This window comes from Suricata suricatta, chromosome 1 (genome assembly GCF_006229205.1).
Source record: "Suricata suricatta isolate VVHF042 chromosome 1, meerkat_22Aug2017_6uvM2_HiC, whole genome shotgun sequence".
In the NCBI taxonomy this organism is placed as follows: Eukaryota; Metazoa; Chordata; class Mammalia; order Carnivora; family Herpestidae; genus Suricata; species Suricata suricatta.
In genome coordinates, this window is record NC_043700.1 from 65,021,661 (window position 1) to 65,041,244 (window position 19,584).

Genomic DNA, 19,584 nt, shown 5'->3' on the forward strand with positions numbered 1-19,584 from the left:
TTCCAGCCCTGTGCCCCATCTACCAACTATTGTAGTCCTTCGGGACCTTCAGAATTCTTTTTCCTGATGATCTCTGTGAACAGTATTGTTCCAACTTCAACAGAGGCCAAGGTTGTAACCATTTCTTGCAAGCTGGCTCCAGGATAAGTAATGAAAAGTTAAGAAAGGGATAGGTAGTAGAATTGAAACAATCAAACAATAATAATAGTAACCATGCCTGCACCTTTTCTGTACAGGAAAGGACTTGCTTTCACACACCCACCAACGACCCCACGTCCTACTAAAGCAAAGTACTCTTGATGAATAGCTTTCGGATTAATAGAATTTTATCCCGCTTGATACGCAGTAAATTAAATAAAAATTTCTCTGAGATTTTAAGACAGAACTAAAGTTTCAAACCTGTTGCCGAGTCTCGTGCGATCGGTGCTCCTTCCTACCCGGGCACGTTTCCCAGTCTTTGTGCATAAAAGAGTCCTGTAAGTCCTCCCAGCACCAGAACCGGCAGTGCTGGCACATCTGGCTGAGTCCTGCCAGCCCCCTGGCTGGTTTGCGGTCTTCGTCGTGCCGCCACACATGTCCTGAGCATACGGACCTCCTTCCGTTTTATCTTGACTATCAACATGGACTTGGACACAAATGTTGAAGATCCTTTGCTGTTTGTGGGCTACTCCACACTGACCAGCCGTCCTACGTAATCCCTGTACTCCCTATACGGTAGGTGAGGCAAGCTACTTGGCAGCAGCCTACTAATTTCCTCTTTCAAAAGTTAAAAAAAAAAAAAGGAACATTCATTTGTTATGTAAATTAAGCCCTCCAAAGTATTAGGAAGTCAGATGTTTCCAATGCTATAAAATATGCTCTCAGCAGGACCATTATAAACAGGCAAGTCCAAATCCCACTTCCTACTTTTGTTCCTAAACTTATACTCCGGTCAGCAAAAGACAAAACACTCAACAGGTTGAGCGGCTTGGGCTGACTCATTCCATCTGTGCTCTCCTGGTGGAGATTATGTAGTAGTCGATTAATTGGTCACAAGACCCATTCATATGGCTCTGGGCAAATGCAGTGACTTGCCTTCAGCTGCAAGGTTGTTCTGACATTGGCCACACCACCCTCTTAATGGCTCTCATGTGAGCAAGAGTCAGCTGACAGGACTTACTCTGCAACCTTGCAAAACTCTGCCCATAGCAAGTGAGGGAGATGGTTACGCGCAACAAAGGTAGGGCTTGAGGAACGGGAGGTGATGTGGGGGAGGGAGCGCCGGGACACATCCTTTCTTTAATACCAAATATATAGATGTGTGTGTGTGTAAAGTTATATATGCCCTTACATATACTTATGTCAGAAAAATAATAAGTGCGAAGCCATAAATCCTCAACTCTTGCATTGAATTCCTAATTCCTGGGTATACTCAAACCAAGAAAGCCCTGAAATGCCAGAACACAAGGACAAAAGTAGGTCAGTTTTGACTTCTGACACTGACATACTTCATCTGTAAAGTGAAACAATGCTATAAAATTAATACAATTTTTCCATAGTACTGTGAGTTCATGGAAAAAGTAATTTTTCTCTTAGAAGAAATAAAAAGCACTGGTCCCTAAAACACAGGTCATACCTTGAAAACTATAAGGGATTGTCTCAACTCCTTTCCTCTTTCTCGTCCTTGAATGCAGCTGAAGAAAATATTAATAGATCCCTAAAATCTGATGAACCTTGGTGGGTCTTCAGTTTCAGGGGGTTTTGTTTTATTTTATTTTTAAGTTTGCTTATTTATTTTGAGAGAGAGAGAGAGAGAGAGAGAGAGAGAGAGAGAGAGAGAGAGAGAGAGAGCATGCACAGGGGAGGGGCAGCAAGAGACAGAATCCCAAGCAGACACTTAACTGACTGAGCCACCGGGTGCCCCAAGTTTCAGGAGGTCTTAAATGTATCTTTATACATGGCAGCCTAACATTTCACTCCACAAGTGTGGGAAAAATCTAATGACATCGTGGTAGAGGCCTCCATTATCTTGTGACATTATTACATATGTGACCCTAAAGTTCCTTTATAACAAACCCAAAAATGATCTTAAATACACCCTCCCCCGAGAAGTAAAGATTGCAACATGCCTACAACAATGGCTGGACTTCTCTGGGCACGTGATAAATGGATAGCACCAAGATAAAACCAGATTGAGAGAGAATGAATTCATTTTTCCAGTAAGGGAACACATTTTGACCTTAAAGCTTAACTGTGTGGCCACCATGTGATCATGGGTTCTTCTTTTTTCCCCTGAACTGTCTTTAAAATCACTTTCTCTTTTTAAACAGAAACTCAGAAGCTCACTTACACAAGCACTGTCACCCTTCCATCTGGGGCTCCAGGCAGCCGGGTGAACAAAGGCTAAAGGGAAAGCCTCCTTTCATAGTTACCATTTCCACTTCCTAAGTGGCCCAAGTGAGGCCCTGAATCAATGTCTCCAATTCACCAAGGGTTTACCTCCTCCAAAATCACAGGAGAAATGAAAGTACAGTTTGCCAAAAAAAAAAAAAAAAAACCACCACAGGCCTCACATGGTGTTACTCCAGCCAGACCAAGTCATCAAACCAGAGTTAGTAACTAATTTAACTGCAGTTTCAACCTCCCCCAGAAATGTCCTCACCTGTCAATCAGGAACTTTCAGAGAAGCACCAATGAGGCAATCTATCAACTGGGTCCCCTCTGTTCCCTCCCACAAAGGAAGATGAGGCAATCTGCATAAGACCCCTGCCCGCCCTTCCTTTTTTTTTTCCATCTACCTTTCTTGTTCCACTCTCCTTCCCATAAAAACTTCCCATTTTGTTCAACTCCTCAGAACACCCCTCTCGTCTCTAGATGGGATACTGCCTGATTCATGAATCATTTAATAAAAGTCAATTTGATCTTCACAATTACTCAGATGAATTTTATTTTTTAACATGGTCAATGTTGAAGGAAGATGATCTTTTAAAATGCCAGAATAACACGTAGAAGAAATGCTGGGGGACATTTTTTACATGTATTTACATGAATTTAAGTTTTAAAACTGCAATCTCTAAAAGGTATTTATTTAGGACGTGATGAAAAGAACATAAAACTCTTTTTTAATACGTATTCTTAACAAATATTTTACCTCACAACTAGCCACAAAGGTGTTCAATCATTCTGATAGTTTACATTTTCCAAAGCCTTAAATTCTGTTACAAAATGCAAATGTTATTCCCTATCTCCATGATGCTAATATTTTCAGTGATCAGAATAAGAGATGAACATGATAATATAATTACAAAGGATAATTGGATGAAGTAAGGATCAAAGTGCTCTGGGACAGAATTCCCTTACAGAGAAGCTAAGCCACATGGCTCAAATAACTCTAAGCCCCTTCTGCATGTTCCTTCCATTCAGCCAGCCACTTTAACTAAACACTACACACCAGTCACTGCTTCTCTCTAAATTCAATCAGAACACCTTTGATCCACTACTTCCTTGCCTGAGTGGGGCTCAAACTCAGTATGCTTATAAACAGCTGGGGGGCCCTGCCCCAGGGTTTCTGATTCAGCAGGTCTGAGGTAGATTCTGAGAATGTTCGTTTCTAATAAGTTCCTCGGAAGCTCCTGCTGCCTGCCTGGGGACCACACATTTGAGAAACACCTCTTGATAAAATTTCATCTTCCGTATGATGACTTCCTAGGCTTGAAGATCTCTTTCACCCTTGAATTACTCTACAATTTTTTTTAAATCACGCCTTTAACCCTTAACATGTAACTGCTTTGCAACAGACTAGTGTACATATCTTATGAGCCTAACTAGATCATAAGTACTTTGAATATAAGAAACTGGGTCTTGACATTCATTTCTGTACGTCATACAGGTCTTACACTTGGTAGATACTCAACAGGTCACTTGTTGATAGGTTTTAATACCTGAATATTTGTTGTGTTAACACTATGATGTGAATCTGCCTGCAACAAGCAGTGTGCTCCTTTAACTGTCTGAGGCGTATTTTCTGACCAAGAGGGTGCTTGTGCTTGAACACACACACTCACACACACTCTTCCACTTATTACCGCAGAAGTTCCTTTAGAAGCTTAAATGTTCCATGTTCACTCGGTCAATGTGACTCACGTGGCATCTTAACAGAAAGAACGTCAAAACTTTTAAAAAGTGAAAAAGCCATTTTCTCCATCCCTCCCCTTAGTAACCCTTAATTCCACAATTCAAAATCTGATAAAGCGTAATACAGATGTGTATCAAAACTGCAACCATTCTACTTACAAGAGATGCCTCTTTATGACTCGAAATTTCCTCATATTTAAATGAGAGTTTTAAAACTTCTTCAATAAGTGGAAAAACAACTAATAATTGCCTCATCATAACCATTCTTCTGAGACATAGGAAACTGCTTAAAAGCATAAAATTGACAAAAATCAAAATGGCTGCTATAATGCTTCAGCAAAGCTTAGATTCTACAGTAACCTTTCCCCTCTCTTCTGGAAACCTCCCCTCCACCCTTCTTACCCTTTTGTTTCAGAAACCCAGTACCACCCTAAAGACATAACAAAGAAGGCTAGGAACTTGTATGGTCCCTGCCCAAACCAGCTAGATCCTGTGTTTCCCTATAAAACCCCCCAACCCCTTCCTCCGGGTGGCTTGCAGTTTTTGAAGCCACAGTCTCCTTTGCCTCCTTTACCTGTCAAAGCAATAAAGCTATCATTTCTCTCTATCCCAAACTCTGCCTACATTTTGGCTCCAAAGCACAGAGGTCGGTTTTTGACAATAATCAGAGCAGCTCACACAGTAGCTAAGAGAAAAGTATCTTTAGATCGTCAGTGCCCCAAATTCTGTTCTGTACTTCAATCTGATCTTTCCTTTTTTCTCAATCTTCTCTTTCCCGAAGTGGAATCATACTCTAATATAGTTACCCATACAGTTACTCATTAGCACCTGGATATCCTGCTCTTAAATACTAATATACATACAAAATTTATCATCAACCTATTTGTAATTCTTCTCATGGTAAAGTTCTCTGTTTCCTTCACACAATTCGGCCATGTTTCCACATTTAGAAAAGTATCTGCAGTCACTGCCTGGACTCCCACACTCCACCTGCAGTTCAATACACTGGCCGGAACTGCTGCTGCCACCGCCCATACTGTCACAATTCAGATGAACTTTATCAGATGTTAGAGGGGAGGAGGAGGGAAGTTTGGAAGTACTGTAAGGTCATGTGATATGTGTAAGGAAGGAAGACAACTGGTTCGGCTTTTTTTTTTTTTTAACATAAACTCAATCCCTCAGTGTGGGGCTCCGACTTAAGACCCTGAGATCAAGAGTCACATGCTCTACCAACTTAGCCAGCGAGGCACCCCTGGTTCAACTTTTTAACCTAGATGTGTATTGCTTCCAATCTCACAACCAGTGTTAAGTGGTCCTAGAGAAGAGTGCTCAGTTTATGAGTCAAGAAATGGCATCAAGTATCATTCAGATCACACAAGGCAAATATCTGCTGAAGGCACTAGTCCAAATCTCTTTTACCATTAGCCAACATCTCTAATCAATCAGAACACTGTTTCCTGTTGCCCCCAGACTCCTCTGCAAATCCCTCCAATGCAGTGTTCTGGGAACCCACTGCAGCCCTAAAGATTTGGCATCTGAGGAAAAATCCATTCCCATGCCTGATTTAGAGTTGGGACAATTAAAGTCAGGAATGTTTCCAGCATTTCTGCATTCCCTTGATTTCACACTCTTCAGGTGATAAAAGCAGTGATCACTGTATGTAATGAAAAATTAACTCAAAAGCCACAATTGGGAGGGATGGGTAAAAAGAGAGAAAAAAATGAAGGCTTAACATAGATCCCAAGAAGTCCAGTCTAATTATTCTTATCTAATAAATCTTTCTATACAGAATCTTTCTCTGCCTATTCACATTACCTTAATGAGAAAAAAGGAACAATAAATGAAGGGCAAGTAGTGGGGTTCCTAATCCATAAACGCTAAAACCGTCCTTTTATTGGGGTGATTCCCTCTCCTCCATAAAACCTTCTCCATATCCACGAACAATGGATCACAAGCCTTTTTACCAGTAGTTTTCAAAGCACAATCCCAGAAGGAAACACAAAAAGGTTATATGAGATGCTGCAAACTACTGAGTTTCTTATCTGGGTGCTGAATTCATAGCAAGCAGAATATGTATACTTTTCTGTCTGTATCTTATAGTTCAATTTGAAGTTAAGAAAAAGCACTCATGCTAGGCTAACACAAATGGATAAGGTAAGGGGATGAGGAAGCTTTCTTGATGCAGTGTGCTTTAGGGGAATGGGCTTTAGAAACAGATCTAGGATCAACACCTAGTCTGTCAATAATAGGCTGTTTTCAGACATGTGATCATGAACAGCTCACAATACCTAAGCGGTGGCCCCTCCTCACAAGACCAGTTCAGTGTGCAATCAGAAACGAACACCCCTGCCATAATGCCGTGTAAACTTAACTGACAAGCTCAGCACTCAGGAAATCTGGCAAAATGTACAAACTGGGTCACACAAGGTATGTAATACCAGCCAGGTTTATTATGTGCTTATTAACAATGCCAGGCATTGTTCTAACAGTGTTTCAATTTGATCACAGGAAGATGGTGGCTCTCCTACCTCCTTTTAACAGGAGAAGAGAATGGGGCACAGAAGGGCTACAGACTGCTCCAAAGGATGTAGTCTGCTAGAGGCAGAGCCAAGATGTAAGTCCAGGCATCCCTGCTCCCGAGTGAGCCACACCACGCACCCTCACGCTATCTGGCGGGAGGTGCACGTCTGTACCCGGCCACCTGAGGACTGATTTAGGAAGAGGTTACGGAGGAGGCAGTTGAGTATCACTGACTGATAAATTAAGTCAAATTCTTTCTCCTACATCTTGACCCTCATGCCACTTGAGATGTTCAGGTTCTCATGAATTCAGTCCTCTGTGAGGACACGGCCCCAGTCATGTGCACTGTGAGTGACTAAGTCTCCTGTCAGACACCTTGCTGTGAACCCTGCCCTGCTCTCTGGTAAACAATCCCTGCACGGGAGCCAAGCACACCAGCCTTCCCACAGGATGTCTGCTCTGCCCTCCTCTCCTGACCCTGCCTGGGTCAGCCCTTCACCTGAGGGACAGACTCCCATGCAGAGGGATTTTTTGATCCTGACAAAGTTAGCTCAAGTGTACAATAAAATCAGTCCATTTTACTTCTTTGACTTGAAATGAGGAGCTACCTGGGGGAGACAAGTTAGCTTTCAGCTTTAGATAAAAATTACATGAAAATTCAGGATGATCTTGCAGTACCCAATTATAATCCAGATTATCTCCCACTCCCATATATCCATACTTTGAAGAACAAAGCATCTGTTACTCAGTAGAGAAAAGGGTCTCAGCCAACAAAAAAAATGAATGAATGAATAAGTGGCATGTCTTCAAGAAATCTGTGAAACACAGAAAAATTCTTATGTTACAAAGTTAAATAAAAAGAGCAAGATACAGAATTGTATATGTACTTCTGATAACAAGATTGCTTTAAAAAAACCAAGACTAGAATAGAGAGACTAAGAATACTTTTCCTTTTATTTTTCTCTACTTTCCATTTGTAGGGGATGTATTATTTACAAACAATGGGTGAAGCTACTTTATTTTTTAAATTCTTCCTGCCACACCAGTAATGATCACTTGATTTCTTTATTCTGTAACAATTCTGCAGGCTTTATTGTAAGGAAATTGTCAGAGTCAAAACATTTCAGACTGCTGAAAGGAAAAGCAAAGCATTCACCCTGTAAGAGTGCAATTCTACTCAACACTATTTGTCCTTCAACGTAATTGCTATCATTAAGATTCATATAAGCTAGCAAAAAAAAATAGTATATAGCATATACTTTTATACTATCTAACTAAAAACAACACTCCCCAATATCCCTTTATTTGGAGACTTAGTTTAGTACTTAGCAGCAATACAACACACAAAACAATGACAGGATTTTTAAACTACACATATGATAGTTTGTTTGTTTTTTGAAAAAATGCTATTCAAAAGGCGGTCTAACCAAGTACCGACATGCTGACAACATAGACAAGGAAAAGAAAGATGAGACTCCTGGAGTTTCTCAACCTAATAAACGAAACAGTGGTTCTGAGGATGAGAGTCACAATCAAACTGTGGCTGTACCGATTTCATTTCTAAACTTTCACATTAAAAAAAAAAAAAAAAAAAGGCAGCCAGGCCTGCTAATTCAGGGTTGTAAGGCTCTGCTGTGTAGCCCTTCACCCACAAGAAGAGGCATCACTTGCCTTTTTGTCTCAGTAAAATGACTCACTCTTTTTGGAATCAGCTAGATAACCAGCAATTTAGATAAAAACTTTCATCACTTTTTTTAAGGGTCAATATCAGACTTCAATCTACAATCCTTTTCCTTTATGCATGATTTTTACAACTCATCCCATATTTCACTGAAATTAATAACAACCACGCAATTACTTTGAAGACTTCCTAAAGTTAGAAACCTTAGCAAGAAAATATTACACAACTTTTAAAGTTTAACTCTGGTGTCAAGCTGGGCTGTCACTAGCATTTGGACCTTAGCATAAGTATCAGCAGTCCAGATCTGCTTAAGAAATGGGAAAGTGAGCTACTGGGCTGGGGCCATCATCTCTGAAATCATTCACAGGTCTCTGATTCTCTGCAAAGCATGTGATCAGGGCACCCAGTTACAGAGTAAAGAAGAGGAGGAGTCTGACCACAACGGAGGGTAGGCGGGGCCGGGAGTCTCACGAACACTCGGATGCTGGCCCGGACTGCAGGGGGTGGGGTGGCTGCGGCGGAAGGGGGTCCTGTAGTGCAGTGTGTCTGAGCTAATAAAATATTTGAAGAGGCAGGATGGCCTGGGGCAGCCCCTCTCCAGGATGCAGCCAGGTGTCCCCTGTCCTCATTCTGAGGCACAGAGATATACATAAAATCTTGAAAATTGGGTGTCTTGGGGGGGGGAGGGGCACCACCGCCTGCCCTTTAGATCCTTTTCTGATTTTCTGCAAATCACTCATGAGATGGCCATCCTCCAGCCCCTGCACCACCCCTGCTGCTGCCTGGGGGAGGGGACCAGGGTACCTGTAATTGTTAAACATGAATTCAATTAGAAAACAAAAAAAAAAGAACTTACCTTGAAGAGCTATTGCATAAATTCCTATTCAACACACATTTACTTGCTTGCTCTATGTATCTGACCAAAAATGGCTCCGCGTATTGGCCAGTTTTCAGTGCTCCCACTCTCCCCATCAAAACTGTCACTATTCTTACCAAATTGTATAATTCATGAGAAGCATGCTTGGAAAAAGTACCTAGTGGAGAACTCTCAGCTATCTCCACCTCCCTTCTATTTGGATGTACAACTATAACATAACAAAACTTTTCTGTTGATGCTTTGGAACAGAATCAGCCTGGATTACCCCAAGTCCAAGTCCTAAAATGGTATCAGTATTGCATACAGCAGCTCACATGTCCAAGACACAACTAAAGGTTTAATCACCCTGGCTGAGCATTAAGACCCCTGCAATAAGCCTTCTCATTGTTCTGTGCCTTTTCTTTCTTTCTTTCTTTTTTTAATTTTCAAGTAATCTCTACATCCAAAATAGGGTTTGAAATCACAACCCGGAGATCAAGAGTCAGGCAGGTGCCCCTGCTTCACTGACTGAGCCAGCCAGGTGCCCCTGTTCTGCACTTTCTCATATGCCTTGTTCCATTCAGGTAAACTAACCTGTGTCCCACACTAAACTGGTCTCTCAGTCTTCCTGGAGAAGCTTTCACTGTAAAAAGGCCTTTATCTCCCTCTCTCTTACATTTTTAACATTAAAAAAAAAACATTTTTAAGCATTTGTAGCTTTTTTTACATTTATAACATGGGGATACAACTCTTTATCCCATAGAAGAATAAATCATGCACTCAAATTACTATAAATGGCATTACACAATACAGCTTTTATTGTTGTCACTATTATAGTCCTTGAGATAATTTCGGAATTACTTCAAGTTAGTCATTAATCTGTGCTGCAAATAAAACACCAAATGGGATTAAACAAATAAAAAGCATGTGACACTCCTCTACAATTTATAAAGATAACTTGGGGTGCCTGAGTGGCTCAGTTGCTCAAGCGTCCGACTTTCTATTTCGGCGCAGGTCATGATGTCACAGTTCATGGGTTCAAGCCCTATATCAGCCTCTGTGCTGACAGTGCAGAGCCTGCTTGGGATCCTCTCTTTCTCTCTCTCTCAATAAATAAATAAACTTTTAAAAAAGGTATCTCATTGGTTTTGCAGAATAATTCATGAACTTGCCTTTAATACATGCTGTCTTAAAGACTTAGGACTCCATTTGCTTATCCTTTCGAATATTTGATGTGTCAGGCCCTGTTCAGTACGCTGATGATACAGAGGAAAATGGAATTAGTGTGCTAACAGTCTCAAGGCAGATGTGGTGACAGTATAACAGAGCTCTCAGGGTTGTGGGGTGGCGTGGAGGAGAGGGTCTTAGTAAAACTACCCAGAGTACGAAATCCCTCACTTCACTCACCACCAGTGACATGAAAGCTGGAGAAGGGAAGTTTTATCTGGAGCATGCAATACTTCTAATTCCCTCTTGACCCTTGCCTGTGTTACAACGTCCACTGCTACCACCCCAGTAGCCACTGATACTAAAAAAAAAAAAAAAAAAAAAAAAAGTTGCTTGGGAGTGGATAGAAATCAATTTATGAGAAGCGAAAGCTGGGAAATGAGAGGCTGGGAGAAGATATTCGGCTCTGAATCAGTAGACTCTCATTTCTCTGAGTCAGTTCCTCATGACAAAGCTGAGTACTAGGAACTCAGGACATACCAGCAACCAGAGGAGCAGTCACTGTCAGCAGTGTCTCTGCTGAGAGGGTGTCATACTAGAGAAAGGAACTTGGGACTAGACGGAAAGAGTTATATCTAGTTCTGGCAGAGTCATTCACTAGCCACGTGACTCAGAGGAAAGGTACTCAGCTCTCAGAGCCTCAGTTTTGCCCAGCTGGAAATAAATGGGTGATGGTGATGTTAAAAATATAACATGTGAGCATGTGAAAATCCCTCAAAATTGTACAGCTTTAGACAAAGATGATGTGTTTATATGCAGGTGTCTAAAAGTACTCACTGTCTTATTTGAGTTGCTACACTCACAGATGACTGCGTTGTATTTATACAACACGAAGCCAAGACAAATAACTTTGGCCACAATGACATCTGGCAAATTATAATTTTATCCAAGAAAGTCAGCCACCTCTCCACCCTTCCCCCACCCCAAACATGGCCAATTCTCTGGAAGCTCCAAGCAATTAAGCCCTCTAAAATAGAGTCATTGGGAAGTCCCTTGGGAATAATAAACTCTAGAACAAATTAGTGCAACAGCTAGAAAATTATATCTATGAAATAATTAGCTTTCAAATTAACATAAAGCATTCTCTCTTCCACTGATAAATTGCTTTTCCACCTCCTGTGTACTTTTAATCATACCAGCTCCCCTCCTAAAATACGCTTTATCTAACTCTCCAAGTCAAATCCTCAAAGTTTTCCCGGGACCCAAACCAAGAGCCATCTATCCCATAAAAATTCCCCACAATGACTCTTTTCTGAAGACGCTTCAACATCTATAAACGGAGGACAGAATGGGCTCTCTACACAATGCCTCTGAAGGATTCTCTATTTGTTTCTTAAAGCACAGAATCTCCCAACAACCATGGTTCAACTTTTCCCTTTGGCCACACCTTAGAATGACAGTCCCTGTGCCTTACACACTGCCATGGTCACGGTGTAGGGAAGAGCAGCTACAGGCCATGAACATTGCCACAAAAGAACACACGTGGGAAGTGGTGTTTGTCCAAAGTAATCTTGAGTCTGCATTTTTGTAATAAATAATTCTCAGGTTTTAATACTTTGCTGCTATTGTAAGGTATAAATCTTTCCTCATACCTCATCACATACAGAATGTTAGAATGTCTGTTAGGAACTCCTAAACCAAATGAGGACATGCACACATCTTTACTTTCTGCTGTGCTTACTTGTGTAGCTCAGCTCACACTGAGCAGAGAGAAGGCACTTAGTAAATGGTGCTTAAGTTAGAACTAACCTCTTTTCTGTCGCATTTTACTAAGGCTGCCTCACAAATAGCTGTTCACCCAAGTTATGGAAATAGTCACTCTCTCAGGGAAAACAAAACTCTATTACACCACAGCATAAGGTGATATAAATTCAAATTCTCCTTTGACAAATAATTACACATTTAAAAATCTGACTATATTTGTTTAGTCCAAAACATAATCTAATGGTAACTCTGATTCCTAAAGGGATTCAGTGATGCTCCATCCAGTAGAACTGTTGTGAATGTTGACTTTATTTATTATAGGAGAATTTCCAAATGGAAAGAAAAAATTTCTTAGGGGGAAGTTTTGTTAGCACAGATGATTTTTAGTATTCATGATAGGACTCCTTTTGTTTACAAGAGCTATATTCAGGTACATCAGCAACTTCAATGGCATTAAAAATACAAATGGTCCCAAGGATTTAGTCTTTAGAAGTAGCACCATCTAAAGACACCTGGGTGGCTCAGTCAGTTAAGCGTCCCACTTCAGCTCAGGTCATGATCTCACGGTTTGTGAGTCTGAGCCCCTCATTGGGCCCTGTGCTGACAGAAAGGAGCCTGCCTGGGATTCTCTCTCTCTCCCTCTCTCTCTGCCCCTCCCCAACTCATGTTTTCTCTCTCTCTCTTTCTCTCTCAAAATAAATAAAATTAAAAATTAAAAAAATAGTACCATCTGATAGTCATTTTCAAATTATTCCCTGGATATTCAAAGGGAGCACTAAAACACTGTCCATCAGAAATATATTGCAAGTCCCCTATATAATTTAAAATTTTCTAGTACCCACATTTTTTAAGACTTTAAGTAATCTCTACACCAACAAGAGGCCCAAACTCACAACCCAGAGGTCAAAAGTTCCACGCTCTACTGACTGAGCCAGCCAGGCACCCTTCCAGTACTCACATTTTAAAAAAGCAAAAGTAAACAGATGAAGTTAGTTTTAACAATTTATTTTATTTAGCCAACCTATACAAAATATTATTTCAACATGTAATCAATATAAAAACTAATGAATTGTTTTCCGTTCTTTTCTTCACACTAAGTCTCTGAGATGCAGTGTAAATTTTATACTTCAACAACATCTCAATTCAGACTAGCTACATATCAGGTGTCCACCAGCCACATGTGGCTGCCCAGATGAGCAGCACAGCTATAAAAACTCCTGAGAAGAAGTATGGTGGTGGTGTATGTATATGATTTGCCTCTCTTTTGTTTCCAAACCCCATCACAATGACCAGTGAGAAAAAAATACAAAACCTAACCCAGTGGCCAGTGGGAAAATCTGGAAGGCAAGTGTCCAAGTCAGAGGGTCCACAGTTGTCAGTGAAACCTGCAGATAGTTATGAGGAAGCTGGTTTATGCCCCAACCCCCACGCAAACAGAACTGAGAGGAATCATTACCTCTATTTACCAAACCATAAGCATGCTCATTCAACAATCTCAAATGCTGTAATAATGAAAATCGCATGACAAAGGAAATGAAAATTGAAGAACTTGGGGCACCAAGAGATAAGAAAGAAAACTGAGGAAGTGTAACATCAACCTAGCTCCTCTACAGAAGAAAAAGAATCTCATGACAATTAGTCAACACTTTGGAGCAACCCCAACTATTCACTTTATTTCTCCCCTCTTCTCCTTAAATCTAATCAACAAACAAATCTTGTTGGTTCTTCCTCATGTCCTTCCCATGGCACAAAGGTATAAACCAAAAGAGCGTATTGCGCTCTGTGCAATAAAGAATGCTGCAACTCATTTAATACTCTGCATACCTACTTTTAAACCAGGACTTTTAAGATTCCTGGATCATGTCTCAGGGTTCTTGGGATCTCTGGAAACATGCACACAGTTACAGCCCCATGGATACTGAAATGGTCTGTTAGCTCTCTGGGCCCTCTGATCACAACATCCTCCCTTGGGAACTCAACATTCCTTCCCATCAGGGTCAATCCAACAAAAGGGCTGTTCTCTGGCTTCTCTTAAAAATACCCTTGATTTCTATCCCCACCCATTTTCCAATATGACTGTGACTACAACTTCCTATTCTTCCAGCTAGCTTATTCCCTCCAAGCCTGACCTCTGACTTTACACAATCATCCAGTTTCTTCCTGGATCACACCCATTTTGGTTTTACTTATTTATCTTTCAAGTCCTACAACTCAGCTTTGATTCGATTCCCCACCTCCTCATTCCCTCAAGTTGGAACAGCCCCCAAAACTCAGAATCAGCTGCCCATTTACCTTTTCCACTCTAAGGCTGCATAGCTTCCACTGTACAATCAATTCTTGTTATTCACACTACTTATGCTCGATAAAGTCTCTGCAATGACTGAATTGGTGAGTAATAAACCATTGCTTTCAGGGGAAATACAGGGCTAAGTTCCTGCAAGCCTGGGGCCACAATGTTTTCATCAACTGATTAATATTGAATTTTTGGGGTGTCTGGGTGGCTCCGTCAGTGGAACGTGTGACTCTTGATTTCGGCTCAGGTCATGATCCCAGGGTCATGGGATCGAGCCCAATGTTGGGGTGTGTACTGAGCATGGATCCTGCTTAAGATTCTCTCTCACTCTTAAATATTGAGAACAAACTGAGGGTTGATGGGGGGTGGGGGAGAAGGGAAAATGAGTGATGGCCATTGAGGAGGGCACTTGTTGGGATGAGCACTGGGTGTTATATAGAAACCAACTTGACAATAAACTGTATTTTAAAAAAAGATTCTCGTATCTGGCCGGTTAGCTCAGTTGGTTAGAGCGTGGTGCTAAAAAAAGATTCTCTCTCTCTCTCTCTGCCCCTCTCCCCACTCAGGCACATGCTCTCTAAAATAATTTTTAAAAGGATACATATATACATATATGTGTGTGTGTATATATATGTATATATGTATAATTGCTTCATTAACATTGAAATCACAGCCAACAGCACGACAACTCATGCCTGAATGAAGCTTACCTAACACACATATGGTCTCTATATGCACAATACATCACTGCCTTCCTGCCTTAGGAACACCAGACAACACTTCAGCCCAATACTTTGGGGCCACTTTAAATGGCAAAATCTACCAACAAAAAGCACAAAGATGCAAAACAAAAACAAACAAAAACTCCAACCTCAACACTAAATAAACAGACTGAAAAAATTAAAAAAAAGCTTCTTCTAGTCTCAGGGAAGGACTAGATAGACCCTGATCTCTGAGTCTCATTGTCTCTCACCTGCTCAGGGACCCTGCCTCCACCACCTCTTACCTATTCCACCCCTTAGTAACACACTCAAAATTATTAATTTATATAACCTTCATGTTTTATTCCATACAAGGCAGAGGACATATGGGAAATGAAAACACCGGTCATTACTGACAGTGTACATTGACAGTTGGGGAGGCATTACCCTCTAAGCCTGTAGAAAGCAATGACTCCAAAAGAGAATTTCCTGCATTTAAACATGTAGCTGGTAAAATTCCCACTATCACAAACATACCAACATGAAAATTCCTTAAAGGCTCTCAATGCAAAAACAAAAACAAAACAAAAATACCTAAAGCCTGGAGTATTTGTGAACACTAAAAGAAAGAATGAAGTTACAGAGGCAAAGAGAAACAATACTGCCCGAGACTATTTAGGGAGAGACCACAAATTCCTGCCAGAAAAGTCCACCTTCTCATTTATTGCCGCCTCCTCCTCCCCACATCCGTCACTCTCCCTGCTAGCCACTCCTTGGAGTTAGGTTTTCAGAAAACTAGCAAACAAATTCTAATCATGATAACTTATTTTTTATTTTTAGAAAATCATCTGCAGATAAACTGGAAAGACAACAAGAATAAAAAAAATCATGAGCTCAAATATGAAAATAACATATATATTTAGCATTTAACTTTCCATATGGAAAGATAAAAATCTTTGAAAGTGCTAAGTGGGGGGGAAAACCTGAAAAATGAAGGCATCTACCCACCTTAGAGACTTTAGTCACTTAACAGCCACTAAGCACTTTTGTAAGACCTCCTTGCCTTGACCTTGGTATCCTGTTAGGTCCTATCACACGTTATAATGGAACAGTGTGAAATAAACCCTCAGAAACTGAACTGCTCAGGGCAGAGATGTGTCTTAGTCATTTCAATATTCTATCAATTCATTATATCTGAAATATCAAAGATGTTCAATAGATGTTTTTGAAGATTTATTGTATAGGGTCTGCAAGTCCATTCATAACTTTAGAGTTCAGAGTACACATCAGAAACATTATTATAAAGTGTGGTTAGAATACTTGGCTTTCCTACAAAAATCAAGTTAACCTATAATGCAGCCATTATTCTAATAAGTAAGTGAACCACTGTTCTTCATAACAATAACATCTTTAACATCTTCACCAAGGGAAATGCCTTCCAGGTGGTAGAGCCTATTTTACACAGACATGCCTATACATACACACACACACACACACACACACACACACACACACCCCAATCCTGCTCTTTTAGATGCTATGAGGGGAGAGGAAGATGGCAGGAGAGGGCTTAAAAACCAAGAGGAAAGGGACTCTATTTCTGTTGTTGAAGGAAAGTATAGCTTTAAGAAGAGTAATATGAAGTGGTTTAGACACCATGAATGCAATACGGTCCCCTCTTGCTTTGAGAAACAGACTAGTTCAATGAGGAACTGTCACTTCCTCATGTGGAGAAACACACTGCTCTAATGTTTTCTGACTTTGCAAAGAAATAAAGAACTGGGAGCCTGGGTGGCTCAGTCAGTTAAGCTTCTGACTCTTGATTTTGGCTCAGGTCATGATCTCACGGTTCGTGAGTTTGAGCCCTGAGTCAAGTTCCACACTGAAAGCACATGGAACCTGTTTGGGATTCTGTCTGTCTGTCTCTCTCTCTCAAAATAAATAAATAAACATTAGAAAGAAAGAACTAATGACAAGGGGTGACTGGAAATCAAGAAAGGTCTAGTAAGCCTGGACAGACCTGGGCAGGTCACAGTGCTATCATCTCTTATTGGTAGACAATGGTAACACCAGCAGAAGCTCAGATAAATATACCTAATTAACTTCCTGGTTAGAGCCACAGTAGAAATACTCTTAACTTTTTCATAAATTTCCCCAGATACCAATCAAGTCAAATGTCACATGCAATAGAAGACAGTATAAAAAAACGGTTCTTTACTTTCTTAGCTAACACAACTGAGCCGCTCTATGAGCCTAGCACAGTCCTGTGCTCTCACTACTTCATCTAATAGGGACTCTATTTCTGTTTTCAGACACAAAAAGTGAGATGGAAAGTAATTTGTCCAAAATTGCACAGCTAGCAAGCAGAAGAGGTGCAGTTCAAACCTGACACACATATACACTCTTTACTATGCATCCTGTTTGGCTTTCTTTGCAAAGAATAAAAGCTATGTAATAAACTGTAAAGACTACATTTATATACATTTGCTGTATATAGAAAGCACTTAGAACACTGCCTAAACGTAGTCTGTGTTTGCTAAATTATAATATTATCATTATTCTATTATGGCAGATTAGATGTAGGAAGGCAAAAACAAACAAGAAATGGAACTTGTTTTTCAAATTACACTGCTGTGAAAGTCCAGTACAGAGTTAACCTTTGCTTTTTACCACTGTTCCTTGAAAATACAACAAAGTCTACAGCAATTAGTTGTTAGTCTCATTCTCCATGTACTTCCAATCTTTAATGGCATTAATCAAAAAAATCACAGCAGCATAGCAAACCCCTTCCTCCTGCTTCCTTTTCCCCTAGGTAAGGCATTATTTTCACCTGGAACACCCTACCATCAGGGGATCTGCCATGACCATGACAGATGACTATCACCCCTAAAGTAGAAAAAAATCTGTTACTTTCAGCCAGAAGCTATTTTACTCTTACATAAGCTTTTCCTTTTACATTGTTTTTATTCTTGACTATAAAGACAGAGCTAGTAAGGGGGAAAAGTTAAGTGGCTACATTATGACCATAGGCACACCTGACTGCCAACAAAAGATGAATGCCGGGAAATCCTGTGATTTCCAGGGAGGCTATGACAATTACTAGATTAAATCCAGACTGTGGTCAGCATCAATAGGGTGTTCCTCAGGAGTCCTGCCTGTTCTGTGTGGAACGCACTTTAATGTTTTTAAAGAACACAGCAACTTTTCAAGAGGCCTGTCCTTATATTCAGCCTCTTCTCTCAAGGAATAAACTACACTAAAGCGATAACGTGTTACAACTCCAAAAGCTTCCATAAAGAAGCCAAAGCTAAACTAGAAGATGATTGTTTCTATCACCTTCCTTGTCCAAAAAGTACCCCCATCAAAAGCTCCAAATAAAAGCTTAAAGGGTCTCCACTAAAGGAAAGGAAAGCTGAGGTCAAAGACATTAAGCTTCCACATAAGGTGACAGAGCCTTGCTTATCCATGTATTCAAATATTTCCCGAGTGCCTATGTAAGTGCCAGGAGCTATATCCCACAGTGAATAATATAAAGATGGCATGGCCAGGGTGCAGGGCAGCTCAGTCAGTTAAAGCGTCAGCTCTGGCCTTCGGATCAGGTCATGATCTCACCGTTCACCGTTTGTGGGTTCAGGCTCCATGTCAGGCTCTGCGCTGACAGCTTGGAGCCTTCCTGGGATTCTGGCTCCCTCTCTCGCTCTCTCTCTCTCTCTCTCTCTGTCTCTCTCTCTCTCTCTCTCTCTCTCAAAATAAACTTTAAAACAATTAAAAACAAAGAAAAACAAAGATGGCCTGGTCATCCCTAGCCCTAAACTAGAAAGAGGGCTACGCACAGGCAACTCCAGTCCAGCGTGTTGGGTGCAAAGTGCAGTGATGAATGAGTACGAGAAAGATCAGGAGGTGTATATATCTAGGCCACTGGAGAGTTGGCATTATCATCACAGGCTTCCAGATAGCAGCACATACTAAGTACCAGACACTGTTCTAGCACGGCAAAAGCAAACCCATTTAAACCTCCTAACACGGCCATGAGGCAGTTACTACTATTCCCAATGTACCAAACAGCAGCACGGTACAGAGCTGTTCAGTAACTTGTTCATGATCGCACGACTATTAAGTAAGTGATGGTGTCAGGACTGGAAACCTGCAGTATGGTTCCAGAGCCCACACCTACTCCCAACCACCACACTCGGTGGGAGTCAGAAGGTTAAGGTAGAAGGGAGGAAGCGCGTTCCAGGCAAAGCCATCTTTATAAAGGGAAAGCTCAAAGCTGTTTGAGGAACTAAGACAAGTTCACTTTGACTGGTGTTAATAAGTGTGAGGGAAAGAACAAAGAGAAATGAGACAGGGCCAGCCATGTGAAGGAGCTTAAAGTCGATTTTTAAGAGTTAAACGTTACAGTTCTGAGCACCTCAATACCAAAATCTAGTGAAAATAACACAAAGTTCAGCACACAAAAGAATGCAAGAGGTGCCTGGGTGGCTTGGTC

General features: G+C 40.8%; 1 protein-coding gene across 6 annotated transcripts in view; it reads right to left on the reverse strand.

Annotated features, from left to right (window-relative positions):
• Positions 1-19,584, reverse strand: part of FNIP2 (folliculin interacting protein 2) — a 132,700-nt gene that overhangs the window by 92,878 nt on the left and 20,238 nt on the right. For 2 of the 6 annotated variants that reach the window (XM_029939440.1, XM_029939462.1), the window contains exon 1: positions 400-1,066. The exons of 2 other annotated variants lie outside the window; for them this stretch is intronic. In XM_029939440.1, the coding sequence (XP_029795300.1) occupies positions 400-575 (176 nt within the window). In that variant the 5' untranslated portion in view covers positions 576-1,066. Of the gene's footprint in view, positions 1-399; positions 1,070-19,584 lie in introns of those variants that run through there. 2 more of the 6 variants (XM_029939457.1, XM_029939424.1) reach the window with 2 other exon arrangements.